The 21,750-nt window shown below is 48.1% G+C and overlaps 1 protein-coding gene across 1 annotated transcript in view; it reads left to right on the forward strand.

Moving 5' to 3' along the window:
- SLC2A9 (solute carrier family 2 member 9) overlaps positions 1-21,750 on the forward strand; it is a 174,040-nt gene that overhangs the window by 70,808 nt on the left and 81,482 nt on the right. Inside the window, 1 exon segment of the mRNA XM_024741797.1 lies at positions 1,226-1,358. Coding sequence (XP_024597565.1) covers positions 1,226-1,358 — 133 coding nt within the window.

Below are 21,750 nucleotides of genomic sequence, written 5' to 3' on the forward strand. Positions count from 1 at the left end.
GGTGAAGGGACTCAAAATGCCTCTTGAATGGTGGGTGTTGCCTGCTTGCCTTTCACAGCCGGTGGGAAGTGACAAGTTCCCCCACCTCAGGGGCGAGCTGTGCCCAAAGGCCCACCCTCACTTCCCTGGGGACGTGGAAAAGCTCCAGACGTCCTTCACTGACAGGAGCAAGATGGGTCGGATATCCTGGGCCTCGGAGGCGTCTGGGTGGTGCCACCCGCATAGTAGTAGTTTCCTCTGTGTACCTACTGGGTGCCAGGCCTCACAGTGAAAGCATCATCTGATCCCACTCTCACGCCTGCCTGAGGGGTGCCTGTGGCTGTCCCCATTCCCCAGGTGAGGAGAAGGGGATTCCAAGGGGCCGTGAGAATGTTTCCAAGGCCACACAACCAGGAAATAGCTGAGCCGCTTCAGGCCAGACTTGATGCCCCAGGGGCCTCTGAGTTGGCCAGCTTTTGGCTTCCCCGAACTGCACCTTCTTGGAGTCACCCTTCAGGTAACCGCCTGTCAGGTGGCTCTGAGGATTCACCAACCCCCTGCATGGAGATACCAAACACGTGGGCCTGGTGCTAAACTGTTCCCAGAAGGGGGACCCCTTCCAGGTCCCGAAAGTGGGCTCTTGTCTGATACTCGGAAATGAATTGTCCAAGGAGACACACGTGCTGACAAAGCAAAAGACTTTATTGGGAAGGGGTGCCCAGGCAGAGAGCAGCAGGGTAAGGGAACCCAGGAGAACTGCTCTGCCACCTGTGTTGCAGTCTCAGGGTTTAGGGCAATGGGGTTGGTTTCCGGGTTGTCTCTGGCCAATCATCATCTTGCTTGTGCCCATACGAGGTCTGACTCAGGGTCCTTCCTGGCGGAGTGCGCATCTCTCAGCCAAGATGGATTCCAGCATGAGGGTTTCTGGAAGGTTGGCAGGACTTATTATGGGCTGGCATCTCCTCCCTCCTTTTGGCCCCTCCCGAATTCGCCCATTTAGTTTTAGGACCTCCTGTGTGAGACAACTCATGCAAGCGGTCATTATCATGCTTGGCCAAGGCGGGCGGTTTCAGTCAATGGTTCCCTAACAAAACCAGTGTCCAGTTGCTCCCCAGCCTTTGTTCCTGGGGCTCACACTGTGCAGAGGGACCCTGTGCAGACAGCAGAAGCTGCCTGGCCCAGGGGCCTAGCCCCCAAATAATGACTGAAGTCCTCATCATTCACCGGCCCCCTCTTCTCCCTTCAGGAGAGCACCTGGCCGTACCTGTTTGGGGTGATTGCCGTCCCCGTCTTGGTCCAGCTGGTGAGCCTGCCCTTTCTCCCTGAGAGCCCACGCTACCTGATCTTTGAGAAGCACGACCAGGCAGGAGCTGAGAAAGGTAGGGGCCGCTTTGTCTGGTCCGTGTGGCTCTGGCCTCTTCACAGGGGTCAGCGCTGCAGGGCATGCTGGGTGCCCTAGGACACCCTATCCCGTTTCATCTTCCCCACAGCCTGCTATGGGCGGCCCAGAGTGGGGACACAGATCAAAGTGTCAACTGAAAAAAATGCACAGCATGAGAGTTGTGAGTTAAGTTTTATTTGGGGCAAAATGAGGACTATAGCCTGGGAGACAGCATCTCAGATAGCTCTGAGAGGCCGCCCAAAGAGGTGTGGGAGTGTCAGTATATATGATTTCAGCGAAAGGGGTGCGTACAGTCAAGCACACATTTTGGCAGAAGGCTGCTGCTGGTCACGAGCACATGTCACCATTAATGATTTTAGTGCTTTTCTAGATATGAGGAGATGCAAGAAATTTCAGCTCATAAAATCTTCTCCTGAAAATATCTCTCTGAAGCCCTGTTCTACCAGTTTTTCCCAGAGCACAGAGCGCCTCATTCCTGATCCTTGCCCAGAACTCCTTTCAGGGGCTGTTGAAGGTCAGCGACTGCAGTGGCTAGTGACTTAATCCCTGTAGAACCAGATAGCAAGTGACAATTTTACGGTTAGCAGCAGGGAGCCTGGAAAAGCCAGGACAGAGTAGGATAAGGCCCAGGTCTGCTCACCTCTGCTCAGTGTCTCTCTGTGATCACCTCTCGGGTTGTCCCAACCCCAGAGATGCTGCATATTTCTTAGTGGTTTAAGTCTATCCCGGCCCTCCCTCTGCTCCTCTCGTCCTCACTGATCAGATTTCCCATCTTAACATTCACATGCAAGGAAAGGGAACATACAAGCACAGAATGAGCCCTCGCATCACACCAGCGTGGGGCCTCTGCAACAAGACCCACTGGACCATTCCCATTAGCCCTGCAAGGGAACAGAAATATACCCATTTTACAGGAGGGAAGCATGAGGCCCACGTGGGGCTTGGCAGTCATCTTGTGTAGCTTTCTGGGCCAGATTCAAAGTAGAGCTTTCAGAATCAGAGATATTTCTACAGCCCGGAAAAGGCAAAATCATTTTGCCTGGAGACAGACAATGTAGAATGAACAATAGCATACCCATTCTTTTAGTTTTATAAAACAAGACTTGGTCGGCAGCTCCGAGGTTCAGCATGAGGGCTGGGAATAACTAGTGCTGCCTTCACATCCCAGCTCTGCAGTCTGACCTTGACCAATTCTGTTCACCGTTCTGATTCTCAGAATCCTCATCTGTAAAAAGGAAATGATATAAGCCTCCCCCGTGGGCTTGTTGTAAGGATTAAATTAGATGATATCTATATCTATATGGTCCACAGTATTACCTGCTGTCATTATTACTGAGGACTCTGTCCAGGTTCTTATTATCCATATCCTGTCCTCTAATCTAAATTTCCCAAATGTCCACATCCAAGAAAAAACTGAGAATTATATGTAGTCCTGAGCTCACTATAATTTGTGCCACATCTTTTAAAATCCGAACAACCTAAGTATGTTCTGAATTGACGTGTCATAATGAAATATTAATAATTGCCTATGTCTGTCCAGCAGTTTGTAGTTCAGATCTGTTTCCTCATTTACGACATTTCTATAGCATGAAATCAGAGAACATTATCATTACTTAGGAACAGAGGCTTACAGGGGTGAAATGATTTGTCCAGGGCTGTGGTTATATGGTTTCTGGTTTCTAGAGGCCTTTAAAATTTGATGGAAAGGACAGATCTTTCTTAGGTAGACGCCCAAATACACAAAATTTGTGGAGCATGGTGGTGGGGATGGGACTTGAGCCCCCTCCCCCAGAAGCCCACAGGGGACCCTGGTTAAAGCTCCTCCCCCATCTCATAGCCAGTAAGTGACAAAAGAAGGACTGGAACCCAGGGGTGATTTCCCTCCTACCACCCTCACGCACAGAGGGACACAAGTGGGTAGTGGTCTACGGGGCTTCCCATGGGGCCCTTGGGAAGGCAACCTATCCAAAAGTCAGGCTTCAGGGAAGAAGGCTGATGGTCAGATGGTTGGAGGCTCTGGAGTAAAATGAAGGCAGCTGAGAAGGAGCCAATGGGATCTAATTTCCAAAAGCAACTAGGTTATAGGTTGTTAGAAGACAGCAATTCCTCCATCTTGATCTCCTGGCATGTGAGGATGCCCATCTGGCTCCACTGGGGAGGAAATCCTGGGAAACGTTCCAATTAAGTACAGTCAGAACGGGCAGTGCATACAAATGCCAGACAGCACAGAAGGCTTAAAAGATTTATTTCATAGCACAACAGGGAGTGAGAGAGAAGGCCAGTTGTAAAAAATGATAAATATTACATGTACGCTTTATAAAAAGAACAAAGATGTTGGCCTTAGGTTGAAATAGAACATTGAAACCTGCATCTATACTAATAAAAGTGCTAAGTTCACTCCAGGCATTCAGCAAACAATGGATATTTACTGTGCTGGGTGCTCTGCCAGGTGGTGGGGAGAGGAGAGTATAAGGTGGTCTTCCAGCCTTCCAGGAGGTGAAGGGGGCATCTAGTTACAGGAGGCAGACACACTCCTCAATGCTCATCTGCATTGAGAACATTTCATTCTAAGCACTTCACATTTGTTAGATTGTTAAACCCTCACAACAACCATGGAAAGTAGATCGCATTATTACTCCCGTTTTAAGACAAAAACAAAACAAAACTGAGGACAAGATAACTTAACCAAAGACACAAAGCTAGCAAATGGCAGTGCTGGGATTTGAACTCTGAAAGTCTTGCTCTGGAACCTATGAGCATAAATAAAACACACTCTATTACCTGCCACCTTGTTTGGCACCATGGGAGATACACCTTGCCCAGTCTGTTGGTAATTTGGTAGAAAGGACCCTGTAGCAGTTAGCTATTACCATAATAATGCTGCGTAACAAACCACCTCGGAACTCACTGGCTGAAGACAATGGCAGTTACTCTGTTAATCTTGATAGGGCTTGCCCTTGCAACTCTTGTCTCAGCAGAAGCTCTCTCACATATCTGGTGGTCAGCCAGCTGATCCAGGATGGCTCAGCTCTGTTCCATGTACCTCATCCTCCAGCAGGCTAGCTCAGGCATATTCTCACAGCAAGCACAGAGGTCCCAGAGAGGAAGCGAAAAGCACAAGCAGTTTTTCAGGCTTTGAATCAGCTAATCAGCCCCAGGAGTTAGAATTCCCTGATGGGAATTCCCAGAATTGACCAGTCTGGGTTACTATCCAGTCTGGTGATTGGGGGATGGAGGGCTGCAAGGTTTGATTGACATCTCTAGTAGAATTATAGAGAGTACAGGAGGATGGCTTCAAGAAAAAGATACAGGCAAGAGAAAAAAGTAATATATGCTCATCACCATGAAGGAATGATACCTCTGGATGCTCCTTCCCGGTAATGCTTTGTCATCCCAGCCCCCATGGTCTGTATTTTTGTCACCAGACCCTGATCAGGCATATAGACTTGACAGAGAGCTCAGACCTCAACCCCCAGGTAAATAAAACAGCAATGCTTTTTATTGCTGTTGTTTTGTGGATGGGAGGGAGTGTGTTTCTATGGCGTTTAGAAGCCAGTTACTGGCTAGACCTGAATAGAAAAAGAAGACTGTCCGTTATTGGCTGCTATTGTTTTTTTTCTTGTTTTTTTTTTTTTTTTTTTGTACAATTTTTTTTTTTTTTTTTTTTTGGTACATGGGCCTCTCACTGTTGTGGCCTCTCCTATTGCGGAGCACAGGCTCCGGACGTGCAGGCTCAGTGGCCATGGCTCACGGGCCCAGCCACTCCGCGGCATGTGGGATCCTCCCGGACCAGGGCACGAACCCGTGTCCCCTGCATCGGCAGGCAGACTCCCAACCACTGCGCCAGGGAAGCCCTTGGTTTGGTTTTTTTGAGAGAAAGTTGTACATATCAGGATTAAGGTCAGCCACCTTATGATAGAAAACCCAAACGATAGTGTCTTAAACAAAATAGAAGTTTATTTCTCTCTCTCACATAAGAAAAGGTTGAAGGTAGGCGGACTAAGGCTGTTACAATTCTTCATGGTGTCAGGGACCTTGTTCCTTTCATCTCTCCATCTGCCTCGAGCCCTTCATCTCTAGATTCCCAGGTTGCCTCGTGGTCTAAAGTGGCTGCCATCATATCTGCTTTCCAGCCAAGAGGAGCAGGGTGAGAAGGAGGGATTACTTGCCCTTCTATTTTAATAAGTCTCCTTGAAGGCTCACACGCGTCTGCTAGGTCCCTTTGGTCAGAATGTGATCATGTTTCCCCTCTTAATTGCCAAGGAGGCTGGAAAATGTAGTCCTTTAGTGCACTGTTGTCACAGAAAGTCGGGCCCTGCTCCTAAGGAGGAGGGGAGAATGAGTAATAGCCTCTGGCCACCAGCCGGCTCTGCCACTGTCTGGAAAGAAAGCAACTCAAGTACCCATTGGCTGGGACCAGCCAGACTGAGGCATTTCGTGCACTCCGGAGGCTAACTCACGATTCCTTCAAGGTGGCGCTGCTTAAACAGCTGTTTGATGTGTATTTAGAGATGAGGCCTCGTGAGCGCTGGTCATGAGCTGCCTGCACCCGGTGAGCCAGTAAAAGCCCCGAATTTAGTGGGAGCTGCCTTCATTTGTCATTCCTGAACACCCCTACGGTCGTCTCACCCCCACCCACAAGGACTGTCAACCACATTCTGGCCTGCATATCATTGCATTTCCAATGCTGCCTTTGTGCCTTAGGGGATGCCATCGCGCCCCTTGTCCGTGGATGCTCTGGGCAACTGCCTCGGCGGCCCGAGCTGGATTAAGGGACTGCTCTGCAGTCCAGAGATGGCCAGAAACATTCAGGAGGCAAGGTCACATGCCAGATGGACAGAAGTGAGCCCCAACAATGGCCCTTATGACAGACAGCTGACTTCATTCCCTTTTGTGCTAGGGGCTGAAGTACATTACCTTGGTCACAAGGAGTCTGGTTTTTATTAAGGCAAGAATAAAGTATATTCAAGTGGATTCATGCTAGAGGTGCATTGAAAATACAAGCTTTTTCCAAACCATTGCGACACCTGTCTTCAAAAAGAACAGAGATTCCTCAGGCTGGCCAGGTTGGAGGTCCAGGCCCTTGGACCTGCATGGACCCTCCATGGGGTAGCAGATCAAGAGCAGGTACAAACTAGAGGTCTCAGGTCTCTGCTCTAAAGGACTCACCATGATGTGAGTCTCCTCCACCCCCCCCCAATCTCCTTCCCACTCATGGCTCAAGAGGGCTGCCGTCGTAGCTGCCTCCACCTTCTCCAAGTTCCATCTAAGGAAGAAAAGACCCAGGGGCATGACCAAACCATTGACAAGCTGTCAAGGGGAACAGAAAACAGCCTTATTTCGGATGATAGATTGAGAACCAAATGGGAGAAGCCACAGCGAGGAAGGGCTTGATTCACCATGAGACAGGAGATGTAAGAATGGAATAGGCCACTTATGGAGGCGGGGAGTTCTCATTTCTGGAGGTGTCTGAGCACTAGGCAGGAATGGGAAGAGCCAATGGAAGTAGGCAGAAGGTCCAGCTTAATCAAGACCCTCTAGGCCCACCAGTGTCCTCTAGGCCTTGGTTTCCTGATTCCTAAGAAGGGAAACATCACAACTGTCCTGCCCCTGGGTAAGGTAGACAAGTTCAAGTACAGTGGTGTTTGTGGGAGGAGGGCTTTGCAAACTGTAAAGGATTGTTCACATCAAAAGGAGATGGTTTGCTTTTGCCGTGTGAATTTCTGCATGACCTTGCATTTGAAGAAAGGGATTCTATGGATAAAGTGATTTGAAATCTTTTGCTCTGGGAATGGAGAATGTGTTTAATGTTGGGCAAAAATCACCCACAACTCTCTAAAAAATCAATCGTCATTTATACCTGAGCTTTTCCTGTCTTTTTCCATGACATTTCCATCATGTTTACAGGGGGGGACCATCACGTGGATTTATCTGTGAGGCTGCTTTTACCCACCCCCATGTTTGTGCCTTAAACATGTTTCCTTATTATTGTTTTTATATTATCATGGATGGGCAGAAGAATAATGGCCTCCAAGTATGTCCACATCCTAATTTTCAGAACCTGTGAATGTCACCTTGCATGGCATGAGGGACTTTGCAGATGCGATTAATTTAAGGGTCTTGAGGCAGGGAAAATTATCCTGGGTTATCTGGATGAACCCAATGTAATCACAAGTCTTCTTATAAGTGAAAGAGGGAGGAGGAGAGTCAGGGTCAGAGAAGGAGCTGTGAGAACAGAAGCAGGTGTTAAGAGTCAGAGACAGGTTGAAGATACTGTGCTGCTGGCTTTGAAGGTGGAGGAAGGGGCCAGGAGCCGAGGAAATGCAGGAAGCATCTAGCAGCTGGAAAAGGCCAGGGAACAGACCATCCTCTAGAGCCCCCAGGGGGAGCAGAGCCCTGATGACACCTTGATTTTGGCCCAGTGAGACCCATTTTGGGCCTCTGACCTCAAGAACTGTCAAATAAGTTTGTACCGATTTAAGCCTAGTGGTGATTTATTTGTGATGATTTATTAGAGCAGCACAGGAAATTCAGACATCACATTAAGCAAGGAAAATCAGTTCCGGTTGAACTATGACTTTACCTTCATTTTAAATGTAGTTTAAACATTTTTTAACTTGAATTCTCAAAATTGTTGGGCATTCTGATTTCCATTTATAACAGATAACTGAGTGAAAGGGCTGTGTGCATGAAGCTTTTTTTTTTTTTTTTTTTGGGGGGAAACAGGCCTCTCACTGCTGTGGCCTCTCCCGTTGCGGAGCACAGGCTCTGGACGTGCAGGCTCAGCGGCCATGGCTGATGGGCCCAGCCGCTCCGCGGTATGTGGGATCTTCCCGGACCGGGGCACGAACCCGTGTCCCCTGCATCGGCAGGCGGACTCTCAACTACTGCGCCACCAGGGAAGCCCTGCATGAAGCTTTTAAAGTTTTTTCTTTCCCACGCACCACTCTCTTGCTATAATTTATCAAGCGTTTGCTCAAAGTCCAGTGCCTTGCTTTTATTGTCTCCAATATCACAAGTCTCCAGAAACTCAGAGACTGCAGATAGGAAACCCACACTCAGAAGTTGAGCCCCTTGCCTGCAGTCCCACGGCCAGTAGAGACAGAAATGAGGTTCAAACTCAGTTTGCCTCACTCCAGTCCTGAATTCACTAGAGGGCAGTATGATGCCTTTAGTGTATGTTTGAGTGTATTTCTAATTGTAAGACACAGCATGTACATAGAGACAAATAAAATAAGCAAAAAATAATTGATCCATTGGTCGCTAGGTTTAAGGGCCAGGAAAATGTGCACTGCCATATTGTGATTTTCTGTATTTGAGCCAGGGTTGAACTCCAGATATGTGCTGATTGCATCAGAGAACAGTTAAGTCAGTGATTGCACATCTGTATTCGAAACTAAAAATCCTATCCCCAGGCCAACTTGATTCACTTATGTAACAAACAGTTATAAGATGATTGTAGCATGGTGAAAGCGTGCTTAGTACATAATGCTCAGTGGGGAAAAAATAGAACATAAAATAAATCCATGTGATCACAAAAGTGTGGAAAGAATAGAGGTAAGTAGGACAGGAAGGGAAGAAGGCTGGCCTGGATAGAGATTTCTGCTGTGCTCTGTGCTGGGTGGGCTCTTGATAAGGGAGGATGTGCAAGGTGAGCTGGTCCTCTTGAAGCTTCCTGCCCCCCAAATGCATCCACCAAAACCCAAGCCAAGTACCCAGGTGGTCACCCAAGGTACCAAGGTACCAACTGAAGGACGCCCTGGGGTGGTCAGCCCCTCCCAGGCCCTGCTCTTGCCTAGAGGCTTACGGCCACACTGTGTCCACCTGGAGACACCAAAGAGAGAAGGGGGCCGTTTAGTGCCCTGGGCTCACACTTGCCAACTAGAAAGATGGCACCATCTTCTGGACCCAGCAGAGGGACGTGGCAGAAGAAGGAGATGCAGTCCCTATGAGGTCTTATCTCTGCCCCCCAACAGCACAGTCACCTGCTCCTGGAAGACCAGGGCCCGCCCCTGTTGTCACTCTGCCTTCACTTATACGGTGTAGCGATGAGTGACCTCTGAGCATCTCCCCACTTTGCCCCTGGACGAGCTGTCTCCCAGGGCTCTGCATTCCCTGGCTGGAGAGCCCGCTGATGAGACAGGCTGCAGAGCAAAGGACTAGCAGTCCAGGGAGACAGGCACCTTCCTACAAAACACCCAGGGGTCCACAGCAGCAGCAAAACACAGCTCAGAAACCACCGTGTGAAAGCCCCAAGCTCCCAGAGCACAAAGGCACATCTTCATTCCAAAGAGCGAGAGACTGAGAGTTAACCACTTGCACTCACTTTATTTTTTTTGTTTTTTAATTTCTTGCATAGATTACTTTTTAAATTTTTCATGCAATTTTTTGAAGGTTACACTCCATTAAAAATTATTACAAAATACTGGCTCTATTCCCTGTGTTGTGCAGTACATCCCTGTAGCCTATCTTACACCTGATAGTTTGTACTCACCCTCTCCCACCCCTTTAAGGCCCCTCCCCCACTGGTAACCACTAGCTTGTTGTCTGTATCTGTGAATCTGCTTCTTTTCTGCTTTATTCACTAGTCTGTTGTACTTTTTAGATTCCACATATAAGTGAGATCATACAGTATTTGTCTTTGTCTGACTTATTTCACCTAGCATAATACCCGCCAAGTCCATCCGTGTTTCTGCAAATGGCAAAATTTCAGTCTTTTCTATGGCCGAGTAGTATTCCATTGTATGTATATAGCACATCTTCCTTATCTATTCATCTGTCGATGGACACGTAGGTTGCTTCCATACCTTGACTATCGTAAATAATGCTGCTAGGAACATTGGGGTGCATGTATCTTTTCGAATTAGGGTTTTTGTTTTTCTTCGGATATATACCCAGGAGTGGGATTGCTGGGTCATATGGTAGTTTTAGTTTTTTGAGAAACCTCCATATGATTTTCCACAATGGCTACGCCAATTTACATTCCCACCAACAGTGTATGAGGGTACCCTTTTTTCCACGCCTTTGCCAACATTTGTTATTTTACACTCACTTTAAATTTAGAGAATCACAGAGGGTTCCAGGAAAGCAAAGGATGTTTTCTACGTTGTGCCTGTGGTCGGTGCCATCCTTGTGCAGCCCCCGGGTCTGCTGGGGGGGGTCCCCGTGCCCCTCAGTGCCGGGAGGAATTGCCTATCCCCTCAATTCCACAGCATGAGGATGTTCAAAGGCTTCTTCAAGTGTCTCTGAAGTCCTGAGCATTTCTGGGCTTCAAGCTGTCTTGGGCACCAGCATTCCTGCATGCTGCCCTGTCTTACAGCCTAATAACCCCAACTTGAACTTCAGCACCTACTTTGGTTTCCTCAAACGGCACAGCAGCCGTCACGCCCACAGGATCACTGGAGGGTTTCCGGAGGGGCGCGCTACCCAAGGTGCCCGACTTCCTGCCTCTCACCAGCCTCTGTTTTCCCCTCTTATCTCTGCTCGCCCGCTCTGCCTGCTCAGAGGGCCCCTGAGCTCCAATTTCTTCTTCTTCTAGTGTGTGGAACAGCTTCCCTCCCTTCTGAAGCTGGAGCCAGCCGCCATGCAAACGTTCAGCAAACCCTCCTACTCTAGGCACTTATCAAAATATTTTTCTCAGTGAAGACAGTTCTTTCCATGAAAGACATGCTGGTGTCAGCCGTTAAGTTTACACACTTTTCTTTCCTTCTTTATACCGGTAACATCACTGCTTCTATTTGATGCTCCCAGGCTCTTTGGAAGCCATAGTATGTGGACTCCAAAGAAGGAGCCCAGCCTCTGGGGTTCCAGTCTCTGCTTCTCCACACGATAGCCCTGTGAGCCCAGGAAAGTTGCCCATCGTCTCAGATGAGGCTCAGTTTTCTCATCTGTGAAATGGGAACAGCACAAATGCCTATCTCCAGGGACCGGAAGGATGATGAAATAAGATCATGGATGTGAGAATAATTTGCAGTGTGCAAAAACGCTGTAGCAGCAACGGCTGTGGTCATTATAAGCATGTGGCCAAAACAGTCAGTCAACAAACACTTGTTTTTTATCAGGTAGGTCCTTGTCCAGGAAGGGAAGGAAACAACTGCCCATACAGGCCATGAGCATCCTGGACACAGCCGAGAACTTGGGGTCATGCAGAGAGGTCCTGGGCCTTGGGAAGACCTTCCATGTCATCTTGTCATACCAGACCTGTCTCAAAGGGCTGTGGAGAGGCCAGGAGATGGACGTCTCGTTGAAGATGCTTGTCCTTCCTTCTTGCCCAGCTTATTCCTACTTATGCCAGGAGGCTCAGTGCAGCCCACTGAGGGGTTCTGAATTCAGTGTCTGGGCTGCCAACTGTCAGTCGGGGTCCTCTAAGAAGCAGACACCAGGTGGACCAGTGGGCAGGAACTTATTGGCATAAGTGCATGTGAAGGGAATGTGGAGGGATCAGGGGAGGTAGAGAGATCATAGGCATGGGACCAGACCAACCCCCGGTGGAGAAGAGAGGGACAGGGCTTGGGCAGAAGGGTCTAGGTGCTGCACAGGACAGGGAAGGTTCGGCAAGGCCCTGACACATCCTCCAGCCAAGGTCAGCCCCAGAGGAGCCCTGTGTGTGTCCCAGGAGCAAGGCCACCTTAGTTGCCTGGCTGTGTTCCGCCAGTGGCTGTGAGCTGCCCCCCAAAGCCTGGCCTGGACACCCGGGGTGAGGGATTACAGAGCCCAGGGGCTGTGGCCCTTGGTCAGATCCAGCCCTGTAGTTGGGGGTCTGTGAACACGTCCTCCTGCCGCCACTGTGTGGTAGGCCACACGCCTCTAGAACAGTGCACTCAGAGGAGGAGTGAGACAGAGTGACGTCTTCCCTGGGGTCCCAAGGTGGTCAGGGTGGCCCCTGTACTAGTCAGCGCTCTCCAGAGAAACAGAGCCAATATGGTGTGTGTGTATGTGTGTGTGTGTGTGTGTGTGTGTGTGTGTGTGTGTGTGTAGAGAGGGAGAGAGAGAGATTTAGTTTGAGAAATTGGCACATGTGATTGTGGGCGCTGGAGACCCAGGGAAGACCTGATGCTGCATCTCGAGTCTGGAGGCCATCTGGTGGCAGTATTCCCTCTTCCTCAGGGACCTTAGTCATTACTTCTTAAGGCCTTCACCTGATTGGGTGAGGCCCACCCACATTCCAGAGAACCATCTGTTTTACTCAAAGTCTACTGATGTAAATGTCACCCTCAGCTAAACTGGTGTTTGACCAAATATCTGCTTTCTGTGGCCCAGCCAAGTTGACACACAACACTGACCGTCTCAGCCCTACCCCATCCCTCACTCCCCTAGTCATCTCACGCTGGTACTGGTGACACAGTAGAGTCACCTGCTGTTTATGTCACTCTCCCTGGCAGGGACCGCATCTCCTTGAGTGCTGAGCATCACACCCCCTACCTTCCCCCTTCCCCGGCATCCAACATAGACTTCCACTTAGCTGCGTGCCGAATAGATTAAAAAAATCAAGGACTTGAATGCGTGGTCCAAACTGTTGAAGAGCATTCACCTGTGAAAGTCATTAAAAATAGTGAGTCTCACCAAATTCCTGGGCAGGGAGAAGGCAGCTTGGCCTCTCCTTCCCACAGCCGAGCAACTCAACCCAGAGGAGTTTGGCATTCACCGTCCCTGCCACCTGACCATCCATGGAGCAGGGGCTCAAATGCCAGGGCCCCTGACTCCCAGAGGGAGATTCTTGCCAGTTACCTGTCACCTCACGTCTCACGGGGCCCGAATGCTGAGGGTTCTACAAGAATCACCCCACTTTCTAGGAGGGGGCAGCAGAAGACATTTACCCACTCTCGGGACTCAGAGATGAAGAATTCATGAATGTGCTTGGTGGGCACAGAACACATCCCCAAACAGATCCCCAGATATCCCAAAACTCGTTCTTCGTACACTGGGTGTTTAATGAAATAGCAACAATGTCCTTTTAAATATTTTATGAGCCACAGAGCTCCCTGCCGGAAGCAGTGGAATAGAGACTTTCAAGTCCCAGAGCTGGGCTCCGGGACTCATCAGCTTTGCCTGAGCGGTCTGCCAGGGAGATGCAGCTAGGAATGATCGGCCGTGGGACTCCTGGAACAGCAGGTGCATCCTCTGAACATCCTTGCTAATTATTTCTTGGGTATCAGTCTTGTCAAGCCCTTATAGACAGCAGGCACCAAGAGAGACCCCAGAATCCGGTGTTACACCCTTGCTGGCATCAGGAGCCCTGGTCCTGCTGTGCTGCTTCTCTGGGCTGTGGTTTCCCCACCTGTGTAATCAGGATGGACGAGTTAATTTCTATAGGCTGGTCCAGCTGCAGGCTCCGTGGTCAGGATCTGGCACATTGGGGCAGGATCTCGGGTTGCGCCCAGGGCTCCTGGAAAACAGGCACCCAGGGTCTGCTACCACTCATGGGCTCACACTACAGGGTGGTCACAAATGCCATTGCTGGAGTGTCCTGTTCCCACCCAAGGGGCAGTGAGATGGCACTAAATAAAATGGGCTCAAAATGGTTTCTATCATATGAGTTTCTATCGTGTGCTAGTGTGGGAGGGAGAATAATGATGCCCCCACCTCCAGAAGGTGTCCACATCCTCTACTTCCTAGAAACTATGAACAGGTTAAGTTACGTGGCAAAGGAATTAAGAATGCAGGTGGAATGAAGGTTGCTAGTCGACTGACTTTGAGATGCAGAGATTATCCTGGGTTATCCATGTGGGCCCAGTGTAATCACAAGGATGCTTATAAGTGGAAAAGTAAGGCAGAAGAGAGCCTGCAGACAGCTGTATGGGAAGGTTTTGGCCCAAGGTTGCGCAGGCTTTGAAGATGGAGGAAGGGGCCATGAGTCAAGGAAAGCAGGCAGCCTCAGCCAGAAAAGGCAAGGCTCCCCTAGAGCCTCCAGAAGGAACTCAGCCCTGACAACACCTTGCTTGCGGTCTAGTGAGACCCTTTTCAGATTCTGACCCCCAGAACTGTAAGATGATACTTTGCATTGTGTTAAGCCCCGAAGTTTTAAATTTGTGGTAATTTGTTACAGCAGCCATGGGAAACTAACAGAGGTATGTATACTGCAGCCATTGCCTTAAGCCTCACCCAAAAAAAAGGCCTACAAAGTTTCTACTCCTTATTATACAGATGAGGAGACTAAGACTCAGAGAGATTCAGGGAGATGACGTCATGGTCCCTGAGCAGGTCGATACACTGGTCAATGTCACCCTCAGGACACAGGAATAATAGGAATAAAATTTCAGACAGAGAGGCGTGGAATGCAGGACCTGTTGCCAAGGTGCTGGGGCAGAGGAGCAGGCTGGGTCCCCCAGGGTCACCACTCAGGCTCGAGCCCCGAGTCCTCCCTCCTCGCTGAATCCACAGGCAGCCCATCTCCGCCGCAGAGCAGATGCTAGAGCTGCTGGCACGAATGTAGCGGGTGTCATCGCCAGGGGGGACGCAAGAGCCTCTGTCTCTGAGACTGAGCAGGAGCTGCCACCGCTCACGGTGCCAGAGGTTCAACCAGATGCAGAAGAAAGTCTTTTTCCTCCTGTCTTCGGTGCACATCAGTGCCTCTTATGGGGGGACTCTAACAGGAGTGGGCTAGCACGGAGTCCTGGGAATGTGGTCTGCGGGCTTCTAGCCCCAGGGACCCAGGAGAGATTCTAAAAGTGTGATTTGGGACTGAGTCCCAGTGGGCAGGATCTGACTCAGCTAGTAAATGGTGGGATGCTCCCGGCACATGTCACCCTCGGGCCTTTGCACCTGCTGCTCTGCCTGGAAGGCTCTTCCCCCAGGTATCTGCCTGGCCCCGCGCCCTCACTTCACTGAGTTCTCTGCTGCAGTGGCATCTCTTCAGAAACATCTTCCCAATTACAGTAGCTCAAACAGCATCCTCCTCTCTTCACTATCACTCACCCTGATTTAGTTTTCTTCTTTTACTGGAACTTTATCAGCTACCGGAACTTACATAGTTCTATGTTAATTTGTTTAGCATCTGTCTCCTCTACTCCAATGAAAGCTCCCTGAGGGCAGAGACTTTTCCTGTTTTATTCTTTGCAGAGAACACCAGCACTTAGACCAGAGCCTGGTACGTAGTAAGTGCTCATTAAACAGTTGTTGAAAGAATGAACGAAACCAGAGTACAGAGTATACCTCACAGCACAGTGTGTCCTCTGGTCTCCAGAGCACACTGCTTCTCGAAGCTCTGTGCTTCACACTTGGAGTTGTTCATGGCAATTGGACAGGAGGCTTAGTTGCCCCGGAAACATGGAAGAGAAGGAGGCTAAGAGGAGGAGACAGGAGTGAGGGACCTGTAGGATGCAGACCAGCCATTTTTAGCAGGGAGATGTTTCAGAGAATTTGGACTTTCTGATGTTTTTGCCTTGATAGTTTCTACCTCTGCCCTGGAGAGGTCTTCCTCAGGGTAGATGTTTTGCAGGTTAAAGCAAAGCATGTGTGTATATACGAAGTCACCCCATTTCGAGACTCCTTGCTGTCACTCGCGGTGGCAGGGAAGGCTGTGCAGGCAGGGATGTCTGATCGTGTGCGAGAGGGAAGGAACCGGACGTGGAATATCGTGGAAGTGTTCAGGATAGGCTCCAGTTCAAAGTGAAGCTGTTGTCAGACATGGAGACTGATGCATGACCTGAAGGCTGCCCTTCCCTAAGGTCAAATCTCAAGCACTTGAGATTAGGGCTCACAGAGAGCTAGCTTTTGGTATATTGTAGGTGCTCAATAAACGTGTGTTGAATAAATGGACAAATACACGAGCCCTGCTTAAAACACAGGTGCACAGGTGGAAGGCGTCCTAACTCTGTGCAGTGGCCCAAGAGAAGGGAGGAGAGGGCCTGTCACGTGCTAAGGACCTGCGGCACCCGGGCCCATCCCAGTGGCTCGCCCGTTACACCGTTCCTCAACTAAGAGATCTGCGTTCTCACCCCCACTTTACAGGTGAGAAAATAGAGGCTCAGGGAGGTTGGTGCAACCTGCTAAGGGTCACTCAGTTGGTAAGTGGTGGGGCTGGTTCTTGAACCTAAGCTTGCCTGACTTTTTGTTTATAAAACCACAGAATCTGGGTCATACATTGTTGACCAAAAAGCATGAGAGCAAAGTTTGGCTCAAATGGAACGCGTCTGGAGGAGAGTAGCTCAGCTCAGCTTAGACCTTCCTCCAGCCTCAGGAAACAGAAAGAAGCCAAAGCTGACGCACCGCCTTCATTTTGCAGACTGAGACCCAAAGGGGTGAGCGCCTTGCCTGAGGCCCCAGGCAAGTCAGTGGCTGAGCAGCGTCCGGGCCCTTTCTCCTGGCCCACGTCCACTGTACTCTCATCGCCCCCTCCCATCCCCAAAGGCGCAGGAGATGAGCTTCGGGCCAAGTTCAGGGGAGGACCAGCCTGCATTTGACGGTGACCCCAGTGATTCTAACCTGCTAGACAACCATGATCACCCTGCCACTAGCTTTTTGCTCCCATATCAGTGGTTTATTGGAGCAAGAGTGGCCATAACTTTTACAGTCCCTTGTATTTGGCATATGGGAGAGTAAGTACTACAAAGCTGTGAGGGAACCTGGACACATGGTCCTTATCGTAGGGATGAAGAAGCTGGAGGTTAAAGGTCAAATGGCCTTGCCACACCACACCCTAGAGGCTTCTTTTTTTCTCTTTTTATTACGTGTTAGCCACTCCATCTTCTGCTTTATAGGAGTCAAGGAAAAAATTGAGGCAGCTTATAAGCAAGTGAGCGCATGTGTGTGCACGTGTGTGTGTGTGTGTGTGTGTTACAGATGAAACTCAGGGCCCTGGAAGGAGAAGGAAGAACCCCTACCAGGTTGCACAGAGCTATGTTGAGGTAGCACATCATGGAGGTTAAGAGCTCAGATTTTCTGAGCCAAGCTGCTGGGGTTCATACTCCTTCATTGCCATTTCCTGGTTATGTGCAGCCTTTATCTTGGAGCCTTTCTCTGTGGCACTAACCTCACTGGATTGTTTTGAACCTTTAAATGATTTGGTTCACACAAAAGGCTTAGAACAGTGCCTGGAAATCGCCTGCATCGTGGGAAGAATTTCTGTTGTTTTTCTAGGAGGAGGAACCAAATTAGTCTCTGAGCGTCCTGGCAGCCAGGGCAAGAAAGGCACTGGGGCATCCACAGGCTCTCCCTTTAGGAGACGCAGATCAGTTTCTCAGGAGAGAGAGACTTTACTTACACACGACTCGAAAAAACCGTTTATTACAAGGGACCCTTCAGAGGGGGGTCTTGGGACTCATAATAGAGCCTTGAACTAAAGTTAAAGCAATTGAAAATGATATTTTTCTATGCTTTCTTTTTTTATACAGACCCTCTGTAGGAGCTGAAGGTGCAAGTCTGAAGTGCAGCTTAGAGAAGGCCATTGTAATAGAGTCTGCATTGTGAGTAAACTAGGTCACCACTCATTCGATGCCCACTTATTTATGGAGTTTTTACTGTGTACCAGGTACCGTGCTAAGCCTGAAGGATAAAATATGGAGCAAAACCGGACAGGACCCCTGGTCCTGAAGCAAGCAGTCAGTGAGAGAGCCCGACAGGAGCCAGGCAAACCTCAGGACTAGTGTGAGATTGCCCCAGGCCAGGAGCTACAAAGGGAGGAGTGTGGAGCTCCTTTGGGATGATTAGAGGGAGATCAGGGAGAGATTCCTGGAAGAGGTGGCAATTGAGCTGGGGTGAAAAGATGTGTTGACATGAACTAGGTGAAGGGAGACAGGGCAGGAATCCATCCACAGTCGGAGGGTTGATCATAAACCAGTGAATACCTGTGGCTGGGTGAGACAGACACTGACCTGGGAGGAAGCCCATTTTTGCTGTCATTTGCTTTCTTGTTTGTTTGTTTTTAACAAGTATTTCCACTATTTCTACCTCCAAAAGCTACTTCTAATAGCTATCGTTCACCGGGGATAATTCACCTACTATACACCGTGTCAGTTGATTCTTACAAGTACCTTCTGACACACAGAGCAGCCTTCCATGAATGCTGGTTAGTCTTATTGGTGTTGATATTAACTCCAGTTCCTTACAGAAGGCAACTGAGGTTTTAGCTGCCAAGTGACTTTCCAGGTTATATAGGGAGGGAATCTGCTGTAGCCCAGCTCTCTCTCACTCCAATGTGAGCCTTTGGTCCCATTGCCATTTTTCCCATTTCAAAGCCACAGATTGTTTCGAGCAGTTGATCCTATATGCATGGGTTTATTTCTAGACTCTTTGTTCTATTCCATTGGTCTGTATGTCTGTCTTTATGCCAGTACCATACTATTTAGATTACAATAGCTTTTTAGTTTGATATAATCCCACTTGTCTAATTTTGCTTTTGGTGTCATATCCAAAAAATCCTTGCCAAAACCAATGTTATGTAGTTTTTCCCCTCCATTTTCTTTTAGGAGTATTTACAGTTCCAGGTCTTATGTTTATATCTTTATTCCATTTTGAGTGAAGATCGGTTGGCCATATATGCAGCGGTTTATTTCTGGGCTCTTTATTCTGTTTCATTAGTCTATTGTCTGTCTTTGTGTCAGTACAATACTGTTTTAATTACTTTAGCTTTGTAATATATTTTGAAATCAGGAAGTGTGATGCCTCCAGTTTTGTTTTTTTCCTCAGGATTGTTTTGGCTATTCATGGTCTTTTGTGGTTACATATGAATTATAGGATTATTTTTTTCTATCTCTGTAAAATATGCCAATGGGATTTTGATAGGGATTTCATTGAATCTGTAGATCCCTTTGGGTAGTATGGACATTTTAACAACATCAAGTCTTCTAATCCATGATCATGGAATATCTTTCCATTCATTTGTGTCTTTCATTAATGTTTTTTCAGTGTAAAAGCCTTTCACTTCCTTTGTTAAGTTTATTCCTAAGTATTTTACTCTTTTTGATACTTGCAAATGGGATTGTTTTCCTAATTTCCTTTTTAAGTAATTCATTGTCAGAGTGTCGAAGCACAGCTGATTTTTGTATGTTGATTTTGTATCCTGCAACTTTACTGAATCGACTTTTTAGTTCTAACAGTTTTTGGTGAAGTCTTTAGGATTTTCTATATATAAGGTCATGTTGTCTGCAAACAAGGACATTTTACTTCTTCCTTTCTGCTTTCAATGACTTGTATTTCTTTTTCTCACTTAACTGCTCTGGTGAGGGCTTCTGAATAGAAGTGGTTGAGAGTCACATCCTTTCCTTCTTCCAATTCTTAGAGGAAAAACTTTCAGTTTTTCACCATTGAGTATGATGTTAGCTATGGGCTAAAGTATCTACAACAAATAGTGTTGGGAAAACTGGATCACTGTATGTGAAAGAATGTTAGACCCTTATTGTACACCATACACAAAAATCAACTCCAGACGAAGCAAACACTTAAACGTAAGGCCTGAAAATATAAAATTCCTAGAAGAAAACGGGGAAATTTTCACAACATTGGTCTTGATAATGATTTTCTTGAATTTGACACCAAAAACACAGGAAACAAAAGCAAAAATAGACAAGTGGAACTATATTAAACTAAAAAGCTTCTTCAATGCAAAGGTAATAATCAAGAGATTATTGTTATAATAATAATAATACATGAATGAGAGAATGAGAGAAAAGATTAGCAAACCATATATCTGATAAGGGGTTAATCTCCAAAATAAATAAGGAACTTCTACATCTCTATAGCAAAAACAAACAAACAAACCAAGAAAATGAGTAATCTGATTTTTCAAAGGGGAAAAGGACATGAATAGACATTTCTCCAAAGAAGACATGCAAATGGCGTATGTATATATATGTAGTTCAATGTCACTAATCATCAGGAAAATGCAGATCAGAACCACAATGAGACATCACCTTACACCTGTCAGGATGGCTATTAACAAAAGACAACAAGTATTGGTGAGGAAGTGGAGAAGTTGGAAACCTTCACCCTCGCACACGGTTGGTTGGCATGCAAAATGGGGTAGTTGCTGCAGGAGACAGTTTGGAGGTTGCTCAAAAAATGAAAGCTAGAACTACCGTATGGTCCAGCAATTCCACTTCTGGAATTTCATCCAAAAGAATCGAAATCAAGATCTCAAAGCGGTATTAGCACTCCTATTCCTATTAGCACCGCAGCACTGTTTACAATAACCGAGACGTGGAGACAACCTAAATGTTCATTGTTGGATGGATGGGTCAGGAAAATGTGGTGTATACATACAATGGAATATTATTCAGCGTTACAAAAGAAGGAAATCCTGTAATATGTGACAACATGGATGAACCTGGAGGACATTAGGCTAAGAGAAATCGGCCAGTCACAGAAGGACAGATACTGCATGATCTCACTTACATGAGAGATCTAAAGGAGTCAAATTCATAGACTCCAACTGTGGAATAGTGATTGCCAGGGACCGGGGTGCCGGGAAGGGGGGTGGGAAGTTACTATCAATGAGCACAAAGTTTCAGTTATGCAAGATGAACAAGCTTGGGTGATACCAGGAGGCCTGCTGTCTGTAACTGCCTCCCATCACCATCCTCTGAGCTAGGCTTGCATCACCCCTGTGGGCAGAGGCAGTGCAGCAGTGGAAATGCCGGCTCTCCTGTGTGACACAGGCACATCACGTCATCCCGCTGAGCCTTGGTTTCTCCATCTGTTAAATGGCAGGGGTTTTCTGCGGCTCCTGCAGACCCCGCATCCATCACTGTTCGCCTGGAGTGGCAGTGAGTTGCATTCTGACTCCCGCTTGAGAGCACTCCTTCGAGCAGAAACCGCGCCTTTTTCTTTCCTTAGCGCAGTAGATCTCTGCACCCGCTGTACATCACAAGCTCTCAGAAGCCGCAGGTTAATTGAAGTGAACTGAATTTGCTTCCGGTAGCTTCTCAGCTCCGCAGTTTCTTTTCGTCATCCTTTGAGGTGTGCGGAAAGAAAGGTCAGACAGATGCAGGTTGGAACGTTGACTGTCTCCCTTTCGACCTGGGATCTCCGGCGTATTTCCTAATTTCCTGTGGCTCAGCGGACCAAACCACACTAGGAATCGCAGCGAAGTCTGTAAGACACCCAGCACAGAGTCTGGCACACATTAGGCACACAATAAATGTTAGACTCCTCAGGCCGGCCAGGTGTCCTGAGTCCCCTTGAATAAAGGCGAGTCTTTAACTGGTACAAGATCTGGTTACATAACGGGTCCCTTTCCCAGCCCGGGAGTTGACCGTGCCTCCCAGAGGGGTTTCTTTCCACTTGGGAAATGCAAATTCTCATTCTTTTTTCAAGTTCTCTGGAACACAGCCAGGAATATGAATGAGGTGTGAGTCCGGAAGCCAGGGCGAGGTGGGAGGCTGAGCCGGAGGGGAGGCCCTGGGGTAGATGGGATGAACTATTGCAATGGCTTG

The sequence above is a fragment of the Neophocaena asiaeorientalis genome, unplaced genomic scaffold, assembly GCF_003031525.2.
Source record: "Neophocaena asiaeorientalis asiaeorientalis breed wild unplaced genomic scaffold, Neophocaena_asiaeorientalis_V1.1 scaffold218, whole genome shotgun sequence".
Classification (NCBI taxonomy): Eukaryota; Metazoa; Chordata; class Mammalia; order Artiodactyla; family Phocoenidae; genus Neophocaena; species Neophocaena asiaeorientalis.